The following is a 21,335-nucleotide window of genomic DNA, read 5'->3' on the forward strand; positions in this document are numbered from 1 at the left end:
ATTCATGTTATAGCTGTCAGCCATTCACGATCTTCATGTTATCATCAGATGAGAGGCCAACTTCTATTGGTATCAAAGCTAGAGCACCTGACAGCGTGAAATATAGCGTGTACCATTCTAACAATCTAATGATAAATTTGGACTACTTGTTTGTCAACTTAGCTCCACCTAATCGCAGCATCTTACTCGACAGAATACTGATCAAAACGAGGCGTCAAGGAAGTAATTTTGTAGACTTGCTGAGCTGCAGTGGGCAGCGCGCCCTCCTTGCCATTCTTCTTTATGTCGAGCATCTCCTTGGCCCAGTCGCAGATTGCATTAACAAGACCCTCAACCTGCTCGTCGGTAATACTTGCATGGAAAGCAATTCGCACACGGTTAGTGCCCTTGGGGACGGCTGGGGGGTCAACAGGGAAAACCCAGAACCGCAGAAGCTGCAAGTGAAGAGAGAGAAAATAATTGTGACGTGGCTCTGTCAGAACCGCAACAATATGCGATAAGATTGGCTGAGATTCCCAGTCCTCCGCTAGCGGGATATCAATGATACCGGCATTACGAACTTCTTTGTAATATCGGTTGTTGGTGATGGACTTGTAGAAATGGCGGATGTGCTCTTGGAGGCGCATTCGAGCCTATTGAAATTATTAGTTCTCGTGATGATAAGTCACTCATTAAAACATACTGGCTCCGTCTTTCCAGTCTTTAGGAGGCTGTATGCCGCCTTGATTGCGGCGAGAGTTGGGAAAGAGGCAGCCGTCGTGAAGCATATCGGCCGCGCGTGGTTGACCAGCATTGTTCTTACAGTGTCATTACAGAGAATAGCAGCTAGATTGTGGAGTTAGTTTGAAATTCAGACATGTGCCGAAACAAAAGTAAACTCACCGCCCGAAGCTCCTAGGGCCTTGGAGAATGTGTGTAGGCGAATGGCGATGTCCTTCTCAAGTCCAAGTGCGGAAACAAGTGCAACTCCTTTTTCACCAATGACCCCAGTCGCATGAGCCTCATCAACTATGAATTGGAAGTTTCCCTTCGGCAAAACCTCTTTTGCAGCCTCTACCATTTCTTTCAACGGGCAAACATCGCCGTCCATACTGTATACGGTCTCAACAGCAATGAGCACAACACGTTGCCCACGCTGGATAAGCGGCTCAGACTCATGTACCGTCTCCAGGACCTCACGGAATGATTCAACGCAGTTGTGGCTGAAGGGGAACTTGACCTTAGCCATGCAGCGCGACATACCCTCGTGAGCGCTTGCGTGTACGAGTTCGTCGTACACAATAGCGTCTCCTGGGCGGGGAATAGACGAGAAAATAGCACTGTTGCCCTCGAAGCCTGAGTTGACAATAAGCGCGCGTTCGGCACCGTGGAAAGAGGCGATTTCGTCCTCCAAGTCCTCGAAGTAGTCGCTATTGCCATCAAGAAGCCGTGATCCGGTGCTGCCGACGGTAAAGTTGGGGAACCGGTCCAACTCCTCAAGAAAGGCCTCGCGAAGCTGTCCAGAAGTGGCCAATGATAGGAAGTCATTGGAGGAGAAGTCGATGTTGTCCTTGCGTTTGCGCAAGGTGATGAGATTATGCTGGCTGCGACGCAAGTCAAGTGCCTCTTCAAGGTTGCGATAGAATATATCCTTCATCTTAGGGGCTCTGAGTTCTTGCGCTTGATTCCATTGCGCAATCTGCGTGAATACTGTCTCGTCTGCAGTTGAATTCATCATGTCTAGGTTGGAGAGAGAAAAAAGCGTTGAGCTTGAAAGAAATAGGAAGTCCGCGCTGATCTGATGTCCTAACTATACTCTAATAGTTGAATGGAAACCAGTCTTATGTAGTAGAACTCCTGCCGTGAGTAAATTTACAATCAGTTAAGTGTGCTAATATCGGTGTTTGGAATCCGCCATCCGGGCTCCGATGCCCGTCCTAACAACCGAACTGAATCGTGGGCGCGGTGTATGATGTCCGCAAGCGCTAAGAAGCATTCCGAAACTCAAAGTTCCATTTTGGTAGATATGTCTAGCACTCCGTATCATCCCTAGAGACCGCTTCAATATTTCCACGCTCCCTAACTTCGGTGCTTTGCAGGATATCGGAGAGACACACCGAGGTTCCGGGTTCTCATTGAGCAACGTTGTGTTCAACCTTCGAGAAGTAAACTGTTCGGAGCTTCATTAACGCGCTGTCAAGGTTTAGAAGTACTCGTTTTATCGCCAGCCCGGGGTCCAAAGTAGCACGATATACATGCCATGAAGAGACGGTGTCAGGGTAGCTATTTCTGTAGCTCACATAGAATCAAAGCTCCTTGAAGCATTTGAGTTTTGGCTTTGTTTGTGAAGAGTAGAAAGCAGACGATGCATGAAAATGCGGCATTTATATTGTATGTGAACTATCTTGAATCACCCAAGTAGACTTGACCAACTTGACGATGTCTCGCATCACTTTTCAGAGGTTTATTATCTCAAAACTGAGTTACAGCGCCAAAACAAGAATAGTATCATAAATACCTTTTTTTCTGAAGAATTGGCTTGAACAGTCTGATCCATCCATGTTATAGGTCCAGGGAAACTATTCTGATTCCGTTATAAACCCATGTTTCACCATTAAGGATTACCCAGAATAATCGTAAACCAAACGGACTGTGACGCTCTTACCGTTCTTCTCAGTGGTGCTTGACTGAGTAAAGCGTCTCTGGGAGTCGACCTCTTCTAGAGCCCACGTAGTAAGAGTCGACCAGCCTGCCTTCTTACTGCTGCTGAATTCTTCAATGACCTCAGTCACACCGGATTCACGCAGCCTCTGGCTCACGTTATCGTCCCTTGCCTCATCTATTGGCACAAACTTGACGTTTGTAACCAATGCGCCAAAGACCTGCGTTTTCTGATCGCGTTCTACACCATCCAGCACGTAAACATCCTCACTTTTGAAGTTTCCAGGTGTCACAGTTTGCTCTTGATGGAGAGTGGAAACTGGTGAACTTCCAGCTTTCTCTAGCAACAAGGGGCTTTGATTAATAACAAGCTTGATGCCTCCAGTGGTGAGAACCTTTCTGGTAATCCAACTGAGTCCTTGCTATGAGCCAAGTCAGTAGTGAGTGCGGTATAATCACTGGGGTCCTCCCAACCATGGCTAATGTGTCACTCAAGTCATTTGAGAGTGATCGATTCTAATAAATAAAGGTTAGTTTCTTCACAGTATTCATTTTTGAAAGTTTATCAACATACCACGATCCAAGTCCCAGTGAGGTCACGGATTGTCTTGGAGTCGGGAGCTGCCATCTTGAGCAGTTGATAGGAATACTGCAGAAAGTTCAAACCAGGATACTGGGGCGCTATTGTAAGTAGCAAAAGATAAAGAGGGCTGCACACACGACTTCTGATATTGGAACAAAGCTAGTTAAATACATTTGAAGTTTGGCTATTCCCAATCGGCCATAAAGCTACTGCAGCTTTGTGCCTAAAAAAGTAAAAGTCCGATGTCCCGGATCGGGTTCCGCACATCGAATCAGACTATTTACATGTTGCTTTCGTCTGTGATTCGTACACTCTGCGGTTCATGCCCCGGCCGTTACTTCCGAAGAGCGGATTCCGATCGCTGATTATCCCATCCGGCACCCGGATCCCGGTCTCCGTCATAATTGGGTAGAGCCGTTTTTTGACTTCAAGCAGATATCTAGATAGGCGTCATACTTTATTAACCTATGGGAACTTTTTAAAGCCTTTCTCATTACCAAATCCGTTATCTGCCCCGCTTCCTAAGTCACCCTTGGCTGTCAGATTGGAACCGCCAAGCTGCTCTGTCATAATGGAGTCAGATACCTCGTCAAAATCCTTTTCGTCTTACAAGCCACGTACTTCATGGCTTCAGTGGGTACTGCAGTTAATCTGGGGGGAAAAGCCGAGCCACGAAGATGCGCTGCATGGGACTGTTCCTATTCCAGGGCCACCGCGTAAGTGAGCCCCTGTTTGCTCGTATCCTTGCTAATAGTGTCCAGCGGTCCCTCTGATTGGTAGCGTGTTTGATGTTGACATCAATGATACGCTGAAGTCCGTCATTGAGATCATGAAAGATTATGGTCTGCGCGTCTTCTATCGATGTTAACAATTCAAGGCATCACTAACAATTAAGCAGGACCAATTATTCAATTGTTTACTGGATCCACGAGGGAAATCATCGTCGGCTCTCAAGAACTAGCAAATGAACTCAGTGATGAGAAGAGATTTTGCAAGGTCGTTTATGGTGCTCTTCATCACCTACGAGATGCTGGTGGTGATGGCCTCTTCACGGCTCAACATGGCAGCCATGAATGGGGAGTTGCTCACCGCATTTTACTGCCCAATTTCAGTGTATTAAGGATTCATGACATGTTTGACGACATGAAAGACATCATAGAGCAATTATGCCTCAAGTGGTGAGCATAACTTATTTGACTTTTTGCCTTCATAAATGTTACTGACATGACAGCAGGGCTAGGCATGGCCCCGAGACTCCTATCGATGCAGTCGACGATTTTACTAGACTTACAGTCGACACAATCACGCTTTGTGCCATGAATTATAGGCTGAACAGTTTCTATCTAAATGACGACATGCACCCTTATGTAAAAAGCTTGTCTAGAGTCTTGGTCGAATCAGACAAGAAAGCGCAATTTCCGAACGCAATCAACTCCATGCGCTTCAAGGCTCATGCCCGGTACAAAGCCGATATACAGACTATGGCTGAGATTTGTAAAGATATCATTCGCAGGCGCCGTGCTTCTGGAACAGATTCGGATTCCAAGCTTCTCATTGACTGCATGATTCATGGGGTTGATCCCAAGACAGGGGACAAGTTAAGTGACGAGGCTATTATGTGGAACTTGCATACATTCCTGATAGCCGGTCATGATACCACGTCGGGATTGTTGTCTTTCGCTTTCTACTATTTACTTGCGAACCCCGAAAAGATGCGCAAGGCGAGAGCTGAAGTTGATGCAGTTCTTAGCGAAGGTGAACCTATGGGGTTGAAACATCTTCCAAAGCTCCAATACCTCGATGCCATTCTCAAAGAAACCATTCGCCTACAGTCACCCGCTCCTGGTTTCCACTTAAGGCCGCTTAAAGACGGCGAGGTGCTTGGGGGTAAATATGTCGTCAATAAGAAGGACCCAATTGTCATCGTTCTTCACCAGTTACACCGAGATCCTGCTGTCTGGGGCGATGATGCTGAGCAGTTTCGACCTGAGAGAATGGAGCGTAATGAGTTCCAAAAGCTCCCTCCCAACTCGTGGAAGCCTTTCGGGAACGGTGCCAGAGCCTGCATTGGAAGAGCATTTGCGTGGCAGGAGTCTCTAATGGTAATTGAACCCCCGAAACACATCGTCGTTCTCAAAGCTCACTTCTCAGGTCATGGCAATGTTACTTCAACACTTCGACTTTGAGATGGATGACCCCAGTTATAACCTAAAAGTTCAACAAACCCTGACGATTAAACCCGAGGGTTTCAAAATGCGTGCTCGGCTACGTTATGGCAGAAGGGCTGGGGATTTATTCAAATGCCAAAGCACAGTACGACAAGATCCGACGAATAGCAGAAATTCGAAGTTAGGCAATCATTCTGGACACCCTCTTACGATTTTGTATGGTTCTAACACTGGCACTGGCGAGGCTTTGGCCCTCAGGTTGGCTGGAGACGCAACAGCAGCGGGGTTCCACGCTCAAACAGTTGTGGAAATGAACGCTGCCACAGACAAGCTACCCAAAAACCAACCGGTCATTATCATTGCGGCTTCTTACAACGGATATCCCTCTGAAAATGCGGAAACCTTTGTCAGCTGGCTGGGTAAACTTGCCCCGGGCGCCCTTGAAGGTGTTAACTACTGCGTCTTTGGCCTTGGTATGTGTAGACCTTGCAGGTTGTTATTACAGTAGGCTAATGATACACAGGTCATAGTGACTGGGTAGCCACATATAACAGAATTCCCATCCTAGTTAACGACATGATGCATCAGGCAGGGGCGCACAGAATTATTGAGGCGGAATATGCCGACATGGCAACAGCAGATCTATTTGCTGATGCTGAGACATGGTCGACAGAGCAATTATGGCCGACGTTGGCAAAGAGGTACCATGTCAAACCAACAGAATTATCAATTTCAGATATGGACCTCAAAGTCGAACTTGGAATTCCGGCCAGGCTGGCTACTCGTCGTGGTTTCTTCCAGGCTGCAGTAACAGATATTCGACAACTTTCTCACCCTAGCGTTTCTCCAAAGTTTCATTTAACACTCAAATTACCGGCTGAAATTCGCTATCAGGCAGGTGATCGGTTGCAGGTGTTGCCCAAAAACAACGCTGAAGTCGTGAACCGTGCGCTTTTGCGGTTCCAGCTCGATCATGATACTGTCCTCGTCATTAATAGCGCCAGGCCATTAAGCATACCAGTCGGCGTCCCTATCTCAGCAGCCGAACTTTTGAGTATATACGTTGAGCTTGGCCAGACAGCAAGCCAGCGAAACATTCGGAGCTTGGCCGATGCGACCCTCCATATCGACAACAAGGCCAAGCAACGTTTTATCGATGAAGCGGCAAGATCTCATCTTTTGGAACTAGCCGACAGTTCTTATGAAGATGAAATTCGCACTAAGCATGTATCCGTGTTGGATTTGCTAGAGCGTTTTCCTTCTATTGAATTGCCTCTTGCCAAGTTCTTAGCTATGCTCCCGCAGATGCGTCCTAGAATCTACTCGATATCCTCGTCGCCTGCAAAGGATCCTACCTCCAGCGATCTCACGCTTAGCGTGGCTAAAGGCGGCGTAGCAACTAGTTACCTAACGTCCATACGCCCTGGGCAGTTTGTGCACTTTTCGCTCTCCCCAGCTCCGCGAGAGTTTCGTCTGCCTGTTGCGCTATCGACGAAACCGATCATCATGATCGCCACTGGAGCCGGTTTAGCACCTTTTCGGGCTTTCTTACAGGAGCGCGCATTTTCTAAAGTTCATCTAGCCCCAGCTTTGCTGTTCTATGGATGCCGGGGTTCCACATTGGACGACATGTACCGCGCTGAGCTTGACGAGTTTGAGAGCTCTGGCATCGTCAAAATTCATCGTGCTTTTAGCCGTGATCCAAAGGCAACTTCCAAGTACGTCATGGACAGCATATATACTGAGAGGAGTGAAATTATTAGTTTGTGGGCTGGCGGAGCCACTATTTACGTTTGCGGTGGGAAGAAGATGTCGGACTGCGTGTTTGATATTTTGGGACCTATACTTTTCAAGGCCGACCAAGCAGCTGCAAGGACAAATGCGGATACAGTACAAGATTGGGAAAAACAACTGCCAAGAGAAAGATATGTGAGAGAAATTTTTAACTAGAAAGATAAAGTGACAGGTCGTGGTACTATAGGGTTGCGATTCTATCAGGCTTTTAGTTCAATAGGTATACTATGCTTTGGTTGTAGGGCCTGGCATTCAATGTAGTCATATCACTCAACGGGTCACTAATAACTTCAGTCAAGATCTGAATTTTCTTTGCTGAAGATTAACCTGACTTTACTAGAGAAAATCGAGCGGACATGTAGGCACTTGAAACAAGTTTATTCATACTACTCTTTAGAAATAGTTTTACAATGAACCATGTCGACAGTAGCTGCAAATTTAGGTATAATGGTCTTCCATAACAGAATGTTTGGATATCTCCAAAAAGAACCTTTTACATCTAATTCATCAGGTAATGTCTTTCTGCTCTATTTTTCGCAATTTCGTCCCGACAACAACTTTCTCAGATGCCACTACATTCTCCTCATCACATCGGCGATCTCTTGCTCCGATGGTAAGTTAACAATGACGAGATACAATACATCCTAGAAGGAAGGTTAGAACACAGTCATGAAGTCGTGGGAATTGGATCTTACCTTCTGGAAGAGACTTGTCCATCCATTACTTGAGCTTTTGCCTTCCTTATCTTTTTTCTTATCTGAGCCAATCTTCTCAGTTGGCTCAACGTTCTCTTTATCACTGAGGACCTGTTTGTCACCTAGCGGAGTGACCTTGCCTTTAGTAGACCAAGTACCTCCAGTCACGAATGCCACAATATCTCCACTTGCGGCCGGGTGATTTGGGTCGGCATATCGTGATCGGAATTCTGGTTTTGGCAAAGATTTGGCCACATTGAAGGTGGAGTTTTCTTCTTTCCACTTGGCCTGCGCACGCCTGTCCATGTAATCATCTAGCCAAATTTCCCCGCGGTCAATGGCGTTCTTTCTCTTCCCACTGGTATGTGTGTTCATTGCTGCTAATGTCTCTTCAGGGGATGGGAAAACGAGCGGCGCGGGCTGAGCTGAGTGGAAGGCTCCGCTGGAAGGCTTCATCCTTCCCTGAACTTGCTTCTGGAGCCTCCTCATAATCTCATCGCTTGATGTCTTCTGCCTCATATCTTTCACCTTCTGCACAAGGTCTGACTTTGGTGGAGGGGCAGTGACAGACCTTCCCTCAAAATCGACTGCCGTCAAAAGTTGGTCATCACCAGTCGCATCAGGTTTCCAAGTTGTTACCAAGCATATCAATCCGCGCGGCATGAAAAACTCAGCATTGATACGGTCGAGAAACTTTCCGGATTTGGTGCGGCTCTGTGCTTCCATCGTAGCATCGGTGGCAAACGCGACTGCAACGCCGACGAGGAGCATAAACGGTTCTGGCGTAGCCATTCCTGCTAGCCCAGCTAAGTTCATGGCGTATAAGTATGGGTTTGGTTCCAATGCCTTGTTGAACGTGTCGATGAAGTCAAGGAAAGTCTCCTGGTCGATGTTGGCGTCTGCCAGAACTGGTGTGTAGGCCCGCACAAAACCCCGAGCTCGCTTCATAGGGCGTCTTTGAGGCACCACTACTGGCAACTCAATGCTCGAGAGTCTGTTGCTTCTAGCAGGATGGTATGGATGTCTTCTAAGGAAAGCCTCGGCCAAGTCACCGGGCTCCTTCAGAGTTTTCGAGTTTGCCATTTGTGCATCTGTCTTTTGCTCCGTGTCATCTCTTTTCCAGATTGCTTCATTGATCTTTTCGGGAGTGGTTGTTGCCACAACCTGAGGCTTTCGACGCTCAGGACTCTGATCTTCACCCTCTGGTCCTTTTCTCTCTCGTCTGTAGTGGACAACTTCAGAAACGAACCCGACAACAGAGGCTGCCACTCTGACGACTCCATCAATAGGATCGTCCTTTCTGCCAATGGCATCCTTCGAACCTTTCCGTTTCTTTTTGGTGTTGTCATTCATCACATCTTTGACTGCATTGGAGGCGGCTTTCGTTGCCATCTTCTTGCCTTGTTTGAGCAGGGTGGAGTGAGCCATTGTTTTAGGAAGGTAGTTTGAAATTCAAGTATGTTACGAAAAATATTCTGAAATAATGTCGTTGCTTCTATTGATTGCAAATGTAGAATACAGAAATAAGCTACTTGCTTCAGAATCTTTTACCTGTAGTTGGGTTCTGATATAGAATAGCTAGATGATACTTAATCAGACGTATCTGGTGTTTACACATACCAAGCTCTTCGTAAATTATGTGCCATGCGGCTGCTATTGTACGTCAGATGTATCCCGCAACCCGCGGCCATATTTGATTCATCATCTACCAACGCGTTCTGTTTAACATCCCTCCTTGGCGAGGAGAATGACCAATGTGCTCAAACCACTCAATAAGACAGCTGAACGATCGACGCAAGCAAGTGTGGCAGATGATAACCCTCACATCTGAATCAAGACAGGTGTTTTTCGAAAGGCTAGTCCATCGCATTCGCATTGCTCGAGGTTTCAGATAAAGGCTTCAATCTCCTTCGCGTGGCGCTGCTGCGAATGCGGCTACATAAATCCATAGCAAGGCACAGGTGAGACCTTTACTTACATAAGCGGATGCGAAAGCGAGAACCCTCGGCATGTTCTGTCATTTTATTCGCTCGCTAGACGACATGATCGTCTGCAGATGTGATAGGATGTGATGTCTGCAAGGTAAGACACACACCGTTCTCGTTGGAGGCTTATCATCAAAAAGATGTAGCTGAATCTTGACTGGTCAGATTACTGGGGACGTTGGGATGTCCTAGGTCAAAATTTAGAAACATAGGCTATTAGGGAGCTAGGTACTCTAATTTTGGCTTGCCTTAGCGCCCTTTTCCCATTCCCGTCATCTTCGTGAGTGTACGTTCGCGGATTCCGGCCCAGAGATCATTTGCGGTCAGCCCTATAACCTTCAGAGGCTGAATGTAAGTCATTATGCAAGGCTCAATGTGATCATATCCTGTATATGAAACAAACGAATCAATCGTGAAGTCTCATTTTGCGAATCAGAATTTGTCAGATGGTATGTGATAGAAACATTCATTGTCGCACCTGCCTTCCACTGCCTTACTTTCATTCATTCTTGATGCACTCAATCATCTGACTAATTGTGTGATGACCTGTTGAGATGTCAGCTGCGGGACGTGTTTTTGCACCTTGAGCTTTGAATAACAGCCCGCCAGCAATCTGTTTCAAGATTCCAAGTTTCTTTAGTTACCTTCATCTGGATGTTTTCACAATAACATAGAAAGGCCATTGCTAAAGGATTCTTGGAATAAAAGTTCTTATTTCTTACATGTATCTGACTAATATACTGATGTGAGACCTTCTGAAAGGTCATTCCATCGAGCAAATATTAAGTTTAATCTATAACCTGATTGAAGACGAATGCTCCCAAGGCATAATCAAGCATCCAAGCTCTGAGCTTCGCACAACTGCTTGTAAACGCCTCCATATGCCCATAACTCCGCATGAGTGCCCTGTTCTACAATTCTACCACCACTAAAAACGCAAATACGGTTTGCCTCTTTCACTGTGCTAAGTCTGTGGGCAACAGCTATAGTTACCCGATCGCCTGCGTCAGACTCGGCCAACGCATTTTGCACAATCTTCTCGGACTCGGTGTCAAGTGCTGAGGTGGCCTCATCTAACAACAGCAGCCTTGGCTTTCTAATCAATGCGCGGGCAATTGCAATCCGCTGCCTTTGGCCACCGGAGAGTTGTGATCCGTTGGTGCCGCAAAGTGTGTTGACGCCTTCAGGAAGTGAGCTGACAAACTCCCACGCGTTGGCAGCTCGGAGAGCTTTTTCAACCGCTTCATCTTCCGATATGGACTCGGTTGTTGAAGACGGGCTAGAATTGAGGCCCAGTAAGACGTTTTCCCTGATGCTTGTTGGATACAGTGTTGGCTCCTGCTGTACCAAAGCCACATGAGACCGATAGGCGTCTGGGTTCATAGTGGCTAGTTTGACGTTGTCGATATTGATACACCCCGACGTCGGATCGTAGAATCGTTCCAGGAGCGAGACGATGGTGCTTTTGCCGCATCCTGAGGCCCCTACAAGAGCCACGAACTCTCCTGAGCGAATGTTAAGATCAACATTCTTCAGTACTCGAACGTCCGGTCGCAGAGGATAACTGAATTTGACACCATTGATATCAATAGTTTCGACATTTTTGTCAGGTACAACCAAACGATTCTCTTCAGTCTGCTGAACTGTTGGCTGCAGAGACTTCACCCATAGGTAGAAATGAGTGGCTGCTTTCCCCTTGGTGATGCCTTGTACTCTTTAGCATATGAACTACCGTTAAGGGAGGGGTTTCAAACTCACTGCTGGTGTATGAGAAAAGCGTGCTTGCAAGATTGCCTGCGAAAAATACGCCCATAAAACTGACGAAGAATTGATAGAATGAAATCTGAGCATCTTTAACAAGAGTACAGCCCCACCAGAATCCCAAAGCTAGGATGAAGTATTCAACGGATTGGGTGAAGCTGAACCATATCATCATGTGGAACAATGGCAGGGTGGATTGATGGATAGCTTGGTCCAACCCATCAGTGTACCGTTTCAAAACACGTCCTTCAATAGCCAAGCTAGAGACGGTACGAATTGCTAGAACGGACTCGGACGCAATCGCGGCGCTTTCAGAGAATCTCTTCTGGTTGCTCTGATCCATTCTCATCTCTAGACGAATGCGTGCGTAGCCTCCTAGTGACAGCGGAACGAGACCGGCGAAGACGCCAACGAGGCCAAGCTTCCATGATGTCGCGATTGAAAGTGTTGCACAGGCGACGATGGTGAACAGAGTTATTAGGATCAGTACCACATTGACGCTCATGAGTTCCAAAATAGCCTGAGCAACGCTGTCGATTCGGCCCGTCAGAGAGCCGATGGTGTTTTCCGGGCGGTCAAAGAACTGCATGTCTTGTCGTAGTAGGCCATCCAAGAGGTCTCTCCGGTACTTCACCAGCATCTTTTGGGACGCCGCATTGGTAGCGTAACCGAGAGTAAAATAGTTGGCGAAAGTACCAAGGCCCAAGATGAAGAACATGAGCGAATAGAAAGCACCTCGCTCCTCTAATCGATGAGGTTCAAATCGAAAGACATCCATAACCCGAGCCATTAAAATGGACTGTCCAGGTAAAGCGCCAGCTTTTAAATAAGATTAGATTTTGACGTCCCAACTTCCATCAATAAGCATGACTGGAAGGACTTACCGCCAAGAACACAGGTTATACCTATGATCAAAAAGTGCCACCTTAGCTCTGGGTTCTCTCGAACAAGGGACAACACTCCATTTATCAGTCCTCTTTCACGGATCTTGTCAAAGTTATACCGATCATTCAGGGATTGAGGCTGGGAGTCTTGCTGCTGCTCAACTGTTTTTGTGTTTGTCAACACATTATGAAGGTCGCTGTCTTCTTTCTCGGTAGCTGTTTCGATAGATTCGGTTTGCTCCTTTTGGGTTGCGTCCTTTTCCTTCACTGTGAGGTCCTGAATTTGTACAAGACGTGCGTATGTGCCTTCAGCTTTTATTAATGATTCATGTGTACCTTGTTCAACGATGTGACCTTTATTCATCACAACGATGTTGTCTGCATTTCGAATAGTTGCCAACTTGTGTGCAATGACGATGGTTGTTCGGTTCTTTGAAACACTTTCCAGTGCCTTTTGGACCACCCCTTCGGCATGCGGGTCAAGAGCACTAGTGGCTTCATCGAGAAGAAGGATTTTGGGTTCCGAAATTATACTTCTGGCAATGGCGATTCTTTGCTTCTGGCCGCCTGAGAGAAGACCGCCACGCTCTCCGATAATGGTGTCGTAGCCTTCGGGAAGCTTTTCTGTAATGAACTCGTGGGCAAATGCAAGTTTGGCTGCATTTTCCTGTAGAAAGTCCCGTGTCAATAGTGGTATTCAAGGTAGTACCTTTTGCTGGTTTGGAGGAGTGAGAGCCTGCTGAGGATTGGAGCACTTACAACTCTGTCTTGCTGTTCTTCCGCAGAGGCGTTTTCCCAGGGTGTCCCCACGAGACCATTAGCGATATTTTCAAACACAGTCCCATTGAAAAGAACTGGCTCTTGTTGCACCAGTCGAATGTGCGTTCGCAGCCACGTCAAGTTTAGGTTCTCGATAGGGATACCGTTCAACTTGATACTTCCAGATGCGGGTTCGTACCATCGCTCCAAGAGACCTACAATGGTACTTTTCCCCGATCCACTAGCGCCCTATATAGTGGATTGTATTAGCTCAATTGTCATTTGATTGATCAAAGCAAGGAGGTTCCAAGTTTTCCCTCATTACCCTGAGGACTTACCACAAGAGCGGTGACTTTCCCCGCAGGTATTCTCAACGTGAAATCGTCCAACACCGTAACACCTGGCCGAGCAGGATAACTGAAGGTGATATTCTGAAGGTCAACTTCGCCAGTCACGAAGGCCTCAGCTGGCTTTTCACCCGAATGCTGGTCAAACGGGTTCATGTCGTTCTTGCGATCGATTAGGGCGAATAGTTGTGTGGCAGCCGTAGCGGCACGTTGGAACGTGATCATGTATGGGGCAATGATCGTAAAGGTCAAAGTCGCAACAATTACAGACATGATTACTCTGTGTTTCTTATGATTAGCAAATGACGTATCCGAGTAATGAGTGGACATTATATGAGTAAGAATCACATACATGAAAACGGCACCAACGTCGGCAACCTCATTTCTGGCTATCATTTTGGTCCCCTGCCAAAAGGCAAGTCCGATGGCCGCATACATGATGGAGTATTCCATACTAAAAAGTGCGCCATAGAGAGGACTCTTCTTGGCGCCCATCTTTTGCGCCTTGTTGAGAAATATTTCATAATGCGACAGCAACCTGATTCGGCTTCCAAAAGCTTGAACCGTACGCAAGGTAGATATGAGGCTTTCGGCATACGATGCAGCCTCGGAGAACACATCAAGCATTTGTGTTTCGATTTTGGCCTCGAGAGTAGCCACAGTACCGATGACGGTGATGAGCGCGGGTGGAACGCACGTCAGTATCAATGTCAACTTCCAATAAGATGTGAAGGCGATAACGAAGGCAGAGATGAAAGTGCTGGCTGCTTGAACGCAAATCATCAACTTTTCGGCGACACCCGATTGTATAAGGTTTCCATTGGTTGCAGCTTGTGTCGAGACGGAGTTGGAGTTCATGTCGAAGAAGGAAATACTTTGGCTCAAGGCTGCCTGCAGAAACCGACGGCGAACATTGCGCACCATACGGAAGGCCGTATAAGTCGACAAAGTCATGTATATGTACGTACATACCATACGTCCTGCACCGATGTAGACGAAGTATAGACAGTGCTTGATGACATCGTCCATGAACTGTTCTTTTGTCGAGATGCCAGAAATGAAGTTAGTGATAACTGTAATCAACCGTCCCAGGACGAGGTTGACAAGAGCCAGTCCAGTGCCTGACACCGCCGCTGCGGCGACGGCGATGAGTTCCAAAACGATGTCCTTGGGGTCGAGATGGGTGAAAATTCGCTATACCGGTCAGTTTATGCTTGCAATGGCGAAGGAAATCAAGAGTCGACTACCATGTATGCCCTCATTGCTGACATCTTTTTAGGTTCCTCTAACCTCAACCTCGCACCAGATGATGTTGAATGTTCTCGTGAATGAGAACCACCGAATACGAGCCCCCTTGGGCTATCGGTAGCCGCGTCCTTGTCTCCTGCGGACGCCATAAAGTGTTCGGATACTTGGGCGATAACAAAGTAATGATAAATGAGTATGAGACTGGACTATGGAACGCTGACTGTATGGTGCTGAGAAAAGTTCAAACATCGCACACAGCAGCGAAATATCAGGATTAAAACGGAATCCGGACGCCTCTATTCTTTCTACTGGTTCTTTTGCAAATGCTTGGTATCGAAGAAACCACGCCACAATGCAATCGCTGCCCATGATCTCCTTTCTCCTTTCGCAGTCCGAAATACCCTCAATTCCGCTTAAACACCTATATGCCATATCCGCATTCGCATTCGGATTGTACAGTCGCCATACCAAGACAATCGGACAAGTGGCTGAAGGGTCTTACTTTAGCTTGAACACTGGAATACGTCAGGGTATTTAAGCGAGTGCGAAAGCTTACTCGGACAACGGCTTCCACGCCCCATTGGTGGGCAAGCCTCCCAGCCCAGTCTCATATGACATCTGATCCAGTCATGAGCGCCGGAATTCTTGGCATCTTTCAGGCGCGGTCCGCGGGCAGCGTCAGCGAGACCATTTCATTCTGGGGCCTGCCACCGGGTCCCGGGATAATCACGGGCACGGGGGAGCCCCGAATAGCTAACAAGCCACGGAGGACGGATTCTGCATCAAACTTTAGAGCCATGGCGTCGATTGGCCATCAATAAGTATTGCGATAGGCAACGTTCGTAGGCCAAAAATGTCACAGCATCTTCTACATCAGCATTCGCGAAGAGAAAGCCGCTTAACATGGGTTCTATCAATACTGAAGCAAACTATTCCATACCGGAGAGGTACCGGAATTTGCTGGAAGTGGTCGATGTTGTAGACAGCAGATCAGAGGGCGAGATTTTGAAGCAACTGAGCCAGCATGTCCCCGTCACGTCTGAGAAAAACATGTGGGCATTTTGGGATACGGGTCTTATGAATAGTAAGTCGTTGACAGCGGAAAAAGGTGCAAGGCACTGACGCCTGGCTAATGGGGGCCGTATGCAGCGCCGTTGTGGGCCCGGCGTAACGTGGTGGACTGGGTTCGGATCTGCGGACCGGAGTGGACCATACGTGTGCTCGACAACGTACCGGAGTCGCCGAACTACGTCCTCAAGTATCTATCGGCCGACCTGTTTCCCAAGGCTTTTGTAGATCGTACGATGGATGGCCCGTGGGCCGGGCAACATAGTGCGGACTTCATCCGCGGTGCGGCACTGTACACATACGGAGGGGTGTGCATGGACGTTGGCAGCATCCTAGTCCGTCACATCGATCGCATCTGCTGGGACGAACTCACCAATCCCAACACACCGTACCAGATTTCTCTTCCGCTGATTTACGACCAGGTCTGGGCGAACCACTTCATTGCGGCGCGGAAGGGCGACCCCTTCATCAAGCTCTGGCATGATCTCATCATCCATATCTGGACCGGGCGAAAGGAGTCTTCCGGCATGTTGAGCCATCCACTTCTCGAATTCGCTAAAGACGAGACGTTTGAGGTGGTCGATAACGCCAACCTTACCTGGGATTGGAAGGTGTCGCCCCAGACAGCAATGGAGTACATCTGGCAGGTCTTGGCCTGGGTCCGCCTATGCCTTACGAACGATGCCGGAGATGGCTTCTCGGGTGTCGACTATTGGTGTGACAAAGTACTTGTATTTGATACTGTCTGCGAAGACTGGCCCGGCGAGATGATCTTGGGCTTTGCTGGTAGTGGCCAGAAGCTACTTGATTTGCTCTCACTGCCCGTGGATGGAGACAAAAAGTACAAGGAGTCAGAGCAGTACAAACTGGCCGAAGAGGTGGTTTGGACTATTCTGACTAGCGCTAGCCTGCAAAAGGTTACTCGCGCGAAGGGCCTGACGCACTCACCACATTTGGGTACTCTCTGGGATATGCCCGAGAACACTGGCAAAGACAAAGCCCCCGGTACCTTTGCCGAGCTCCTCCGTTATGGGAGTCTTCATTTCCGCCAGACAAGAGAAAGTATTGCTACGCTTGAGCCGCCTAGACCCTCTGAAGCGGATATGATCAACAAAGGCCTGTTTGAGGTGTAGAAATACAGGCATAGATGGTTTAGGTACTGGGATCAATTCTGGCCGTTCTTGGTGGAACCGTCGGATGGTAATCATGATACATCAAGGCCCCGAAGTAAACTAAACATCAAGTACTAAAATAGTTTGACCTTATGTATAATTGCTCTTAATCATAGCTAGTTAGGTCTCTTGTATTGATTTAGGGTGAGATGGGCTTTCAATCTTCCTTATTCCTTCAAGTTCCCGTGCGGGGCCTACTGCTTGTAGTTGGTTACATGCCATTGCATTTCTCGTATCTGACTCCCTCTCTCGTATCTTGTGGACCAAAAGGGTGACATTTGTCCTATGGCGCAATTCAGTCAAGTTTCTTTAGTCAGACATGTTGTACACCTTTGAACGCGAGCATCGACTCTTAAAGTCTTCCCAGAACGCTCACACGTGCTATGTTTCCTTGGTATCTAAGGCGCAAATAACTGTGACGCTAATATGAATCTAAGCCCTTCGACCATGGCTACTTGTGCAATGACACGCAAACCCACTTAAACTTTCCGCCTGTCTTTTTCGTTGTCTTCTACGTCCACAATCCATTTATTTAGGTCCCACGGTCGTTGAGTCTGGTCAGTCCATCAACAAGAAAAGCAGAGCATTTCACCGTTTTAAGGGGTAAACAATGTACCAGAAACTAGTAATTTGGGTTCTTTTTATTCTACTTTCCGTACGTACTGTGAGTATCAGCGTCGGATAGCTCTTCTCAGAGCTCTTTCTTGTGAGCCTGGGCACACATGCGAGTCCAGGTGTATCTCAGAACCGGCCAGACCAAGAAACCGGAAAGCAGCCCAAGGATTGAGTCCACGAACCCCAGACCTCTCTTAGGGGACGATCCCAGCATGTTGCTCCACAGGACCTCTGTATCGAAGTCGCTAACAAGTGCAAAGTCGCCCTTGGCCACTCCTCCGACGATGTACTCAGCAATGTACTCGGCTGGGAGTATCTTGGTCTTCAGCTTCTCAATGGGGCCGTCAGACGATTCGATACGCTTCGTCAGCTCGGGCTTGGTCTTTTGCTCGTCCATGAAGGCGTCGGTCATGAAGGTGTTGGGGAAAGCACAGTGGACCTTATACTCGCAGGTAGGGGTCGAATAAATGGCGGCTTCCTGTCGGAGAGTGTCTGCTAGAGCACGCTGGGCGCACTTGGGAGCTACGCATTGTGTTCAGCTTGGTCACATCAGAAGTATCGACTTCAAACTTGGGCGAATACCTGCGTAGGCAATATAGCCGGGAACGTTACAGAGCGCTGCCGCACTACTAATGAAGATGAGTTGTCGGGTTTTCTTAGCCCCTATCACGGCATTGCTCTTGTCATCCTCGATCCACAGCTTCAATATGGAATGCGATGGGAAGACGCTAGTGAGGTAGTTGTTTTGCATGCATTGCTCCAACTGCTGGCTGGATAAGTCTGTGAAGAAGCCGAGCTGGGATACGCAGCCGCCGGCGACACAGTAAAGCGCGTCGGGAAGTCGTGGTTGTTCCTTGAAGACTTTTTCAACCTGTCTGGACATTAGGAAAGCTAAAGATGGCTTTTTGGAGTCATTCTTGCCTGTGCCGCGTCCATTAAATCGAGGGCTACCGCATTGATTTCCTGCTTCGGGCTGATTGCAAGCCGCAAGAGCTCGTTTCTTGTCTCCTCAAGCACATTTGGCCTGCGACCGAAGATCGTGATGTGAGCTCCTAGTGCATTCAGTCAGACATTTCTGCATCGCCATGGCAATTGGACTGCAATCATACCACGGACTGCTAGGATCTTGGCAATAGACTTTCCGAGTCCTGTTGAGCCTCCCGCGATGAAGATGACCTAATGTTGATTAGTCTTGCTTGCAGCCAAGAAGGATCCTTCCTTGGCTTACTTTGCCTGTCAAGTCCTGCATTTTGACTTGTTCTCAAAACTAGCTGCGTGATTTGTATGGTAGTACATCTCAGATGTGAAAAAACCCTGATGAAATATGCTCTCGTTATAAGTCGATCCTAGGCCATGTGTTGCTATCGGACACCGGGATCCGTTTATTTCGGCCGTGCGCCCCGAGTCAAATTCCCGTGCTCCGCGGTCGCCGGACGCTTTGTCCTCCGGTAAGATGCCCGTTACTGATGTCCAAGTATTTGGAACGGAGAATCCAGCCCGATATCTCAACGTTTCTATTTTATAGCGGACCACGGAACCCCCATTGCGGCTGCAGAAGGTTCTGCGGTTTGATCCGGATCTTTCTGAGAGTATTCTCGCGCTCGATTTGGTTCAATCTAGGGATGAAGTAAACCAACACACCTTTCATGTGTCAAAAGTGAAGTTACCTACTCTCTCATAAAATTACCTCCTCTCTCCAGGCCATAGCCAAAACTCTTACATGCCAAAAAGAGCATCAGGTGATTGTAGTGCGTCATCCCGCGTAGCATGCAGGAAACAGAGGCAGAATCAACCACATTCCCAAATGTCTGCGACTTTTTTTTTTTTTTTCTTGTGGTTGACTCAGTTGCTTCCCTCAGTGGAGCATGTCTCTCTCTGGTGCTTACCAGCAGTGTGGGCGAAGTTTACCTGGCTGGGGCTCACTATTCGGCGACAGGGCATTCTTGACGATAACGTCCCACACCCACTTCTGGGCACCCCCCACATTTGGGCACCCCATTTACACCAAAAACGCCGTTTTTCGAAATTCTATATTAAACTAAATACTTTACTTATTAAAGAGAATAAATATATATTAAATAGATTAAGACTTAATTATAATACTTAAGTAGCTATATACTAGTATTATTGATAATAAGTATTATAAATTCAAGGTTTAACATTTATAATACTAATTTACCTAGCCTATATCTTAATATATAAAATAGGTAGAGATATTTAACTAATATGATTAGAATTTTTAAGTAAGATATAGTAGATTTATATATTCTTATACTTAGTAAAAAATTCTTTAAGCTTAGAATAATATTTTAAAATTTCCCTTAAGAAAAGTTTCTATTATAGAATTTTAACCCTTAATTATACTATATTTACTAAAGTAATACTTTTAAATCTCTTTTAGATATAATTATATACTTTTAATAAGTATAAATATTAATTTCCTAGATTTTTTAAATAAGTATATATGAGCGAAAATATATTTTTCTAATGTTAAGGAATACTAGTAAGTTACTAGTATCTACTAACATTTTAAAGCTTTTAGTTTTAAACTTCTATATTATAACTATTATTATATTTAAACCTTTATAAAAAATTAGATGGCTATAACTATACTTAACATAGTTTATATATATTTTCTTTTCTTAGTAAGTATAGTAGTTAGTTTAATATAGAATTTCGAAAAACGGCGTTTTTGGTGTAAATGGGGTGCCCAAATGTGGGGGGTGCCCAGAAGTGGGTGTGGGACGTTAGCAGAAACTCGATCGGGAGCCAACATCTTGACAAAAAGCAAAAGATCACTCCTCGACGGGGAATTGAACCCCGGTCCCCGGCGTTTTGTCTGTTTGACAAGCCGATATCCTCACCACTAGACTATCGAGGATTTTGTGGATTACTCTCTGCTGAGATGGTAGCTGAGGCCCGCAAACGCCTGTTGTCAGATCCGCGCCCTCGGTTCTTGGCTGTTGGAGAGGGCTTGAACCGTTTTTCTGCCGGCGCAAAGCAAGTGGAAGTGTAATCCTTTCATATAGGTGATGAGTTATCTTGGCCTCGTCGGCTCATCAGCTCCTCTTTATGTGATATAATTGCAGCTGGCTGAATGCAGAAGTTGCGGCTCATTCAAAGAACATGCGGTATGTATTCCGAATAAAAGTACACCTGCTGCTGTTCACTAATAAGCAGTACATTAGGCAGGTTGTGCGACATTTTGAGCAGGGCCGGGGGGTGGGTGCCCCCGCAAAGCTAGTGGTTCAGGAGCCGAAGGTCATCAGAATGCACCGATTGGAAGCTTCAGTCTGCAATCGTGATTCTGAAGGGGAAGAGATCGACAAATATGATGCGGCTACGGAGCCGCGATTCTTGGCCCTTTTTATTTTGCTTTGGCAATAACTTTTTTTAAAGAATCACAAATCGGGACAGGCTATCCCTTCTTGCGGTCAATTGACGCATCAGGGTTTTGGTCCGAGCTAGTCTCAGTGCCCCAGTCGGCCGTACTGATTCTCCTTGTTTTCTCAGTCGTAAGTGCGTGACGAGAACACAGGGGACGCAGATCATCCGATCCAGATCCAAGTGCCGTGCGCTGCAAGCGAACTAGCAGAGGAACAGGCTCAAAACCCTT

At 46.9% G+C, this 21,335-nt stretch overlaps 7 protein-coding genes across 7 annotated transcripts; 2 read left to right on the top strand and 5 right to left on the bottom strand.

Moving 5' to 3' along the window:
- Nucleotides 1-182: 182 nt before the first annotated feature.
- CTRU02_200633 (class II aminotransferase 8-amino-7-oxononanoate synthase) lies at nucleotides 183-1,714 on the bottom strand (the record flags this gene model as incomplete). Its single annotated transcript, XM_036718641.1, has 3 exons — nucleotides 183-632; nucleotides 683-825; nucleotides 883-1,714. 3 exons carry the CDS (start codon nucleotides 1,712-1,714, stop codon nucleotides 183-185), a joined length of 1,425 nt encoding a protein of 474 aa, XP_036589641.1.
- An 886-nt stretch (nucleotides 1,715-2,600) lies between these two features.
- On the bottom strand, nucleotides 2,601-3,268 carry CTRU02_200634 (uncharacterized protein; the record flags this gene model as incomplete). Its single annotated transcript, XM_036718642.1, has 3 exons — nucleotides 2,601-3,062; nucleotides 3,115-3,156; nucleotides 3,215-3,268. The coding sequence occupies 3 exons, from the start codon at nucleotides 3,266-3,268 to the stop codon at nucleotides 2,601-2,603; spliced, it is 558 nt and encodes a 185-aa protein (XP_036589642.1).
- Nucleotides 3,269-3,794: 526 nt separating this feature from the next.
- CTRU02_200635 (fum6p) lies at nucleotides 3,795-7,341 on the top strand (the record flags this gene model as incomplete). Its single annotated transcript, XM_036718643.1, has 6 exons — nucleotides 3,795-3,939; nucleotides 3,985-4,065; nucleotides 4,122-4,401; nucleotides 4,458-5,325; nucleotides 5,375-5,864; nucleotides 5,915-7,341. The coding sequence occupies 6 exons, from the start codon at nucleotides 3,795-3,797 to the stop codon at nucleotides 7,339-7,341; spliced, it is 3,291 nt and encodes a 1,096-aa protein (XP_036589643.1).
- A 416-nt stretch (nucleotides 7,342-7,757) lies between these two features.
- On the bottom strand, nucleotides 7,758-9,308 carry CTRU02_200636 (FAD binding domain protein; the record flags this gene model as incomplete). Its single annotated transcript, XM_036718644.1, has 2 exons — nucleotides 7,758-7,829; nucleotides 7,881-9,308. The coding sequence occupies 2 exons, from the start codon at nucleotides 9,306-9,308 to the stop codon at nucleotides 7,758-7,760; spliced, it is 1,500 nt and encodes a 499-aa protein (XP_036589644.1).
- A 1,388-nt stretch (nucleotides 9,309-10,696) lies between these two features.
- On the bottom strand, nucleotides 10,697-15,013 carry CTRU02_200637 (multidrug resistance protein 3 (p glycoprotein 3); the record flags this gene model as incomplete). Its single annotated transcript, XM_036718645.1, has 7 exons — nucleotides 10,697-11,571; nucleotides 11,624-12,445; nucleotides 12,511-13,177; nucleotides 13,270-13,518; nucleotides 13,608-13,896; nucleotides 13,969-14,810; nucleotides 14,864-15,013. 7 exons carry the CDS (start codon nucleotides 15,011-15,013, stop codon nucleotides 10,697-10,699), a joined length of 3,894 nt encoding a protein of 1,297 aa, XP_036589645.1.
- A 754-nt stretch (nucleotides 15,014-15,767) lies between these two features.
- Nucleotides 15,768-17,065, top strand: CTRU02_200638 (capsule polysaccharide biosynthesis protein; the record flags this gene model as incomplete). The annotated part of the gene is made up of 2 exons (XM_036718647.1): nucleotides 15,768-15,948; nucleotides 16,014-17,065. The coding sequence occupies 2 exons, from the start codon at nucleotides 15,768-15,770 to the stop codon at nucleotides 17,063-17,065; spliced, it is 1,233 nt and encodes a 410-aa protein (XP_036589647.1).
- A 730-nt stretch (nucleotides 17,066-17,795) lies between these two features.
- On the bottom strand, nucleotides 17,796-18,968 carry CTRU02_200639 (short chain dehydrogenase; the record flags this gene model as incomplete). The annotated part of the gene is made up of 5 exons (XM_036718648.1): nucleotides 17,796-18,241; nucleotides 18,302-18,590; nucleotides 18,641-18,771; nucleotides 18,829-18,895; nucleotides 18,948-18,968. 5 exons carry the CDS (start codon nucleotides 18,966-18,968, stop codon nucleotides 17,796-17,798), a joined length of 954 nt encoding a protein of 317 aa, XP_036589648.1.
- Between the last annotated feature and the right edge of the window lie 2,367 nt (nucleotides 18,969-21,335).

This window comes from Colletotrichum truncatum (genome assembly GCF_014235925.2).
Source record: "Colletotrichum truncatum strain CMES1059 chromosome Unknown Contig_0001, whole genome shotgun sequence".
Taxonomy (NCBI): domain Eukaryota; kingdom Fungi; phylum Ascomycota; class Sordariomycetes; order Glomerellales; family Glomerellaceae; genus Colletotrichum; species Colletotrichum truncatum.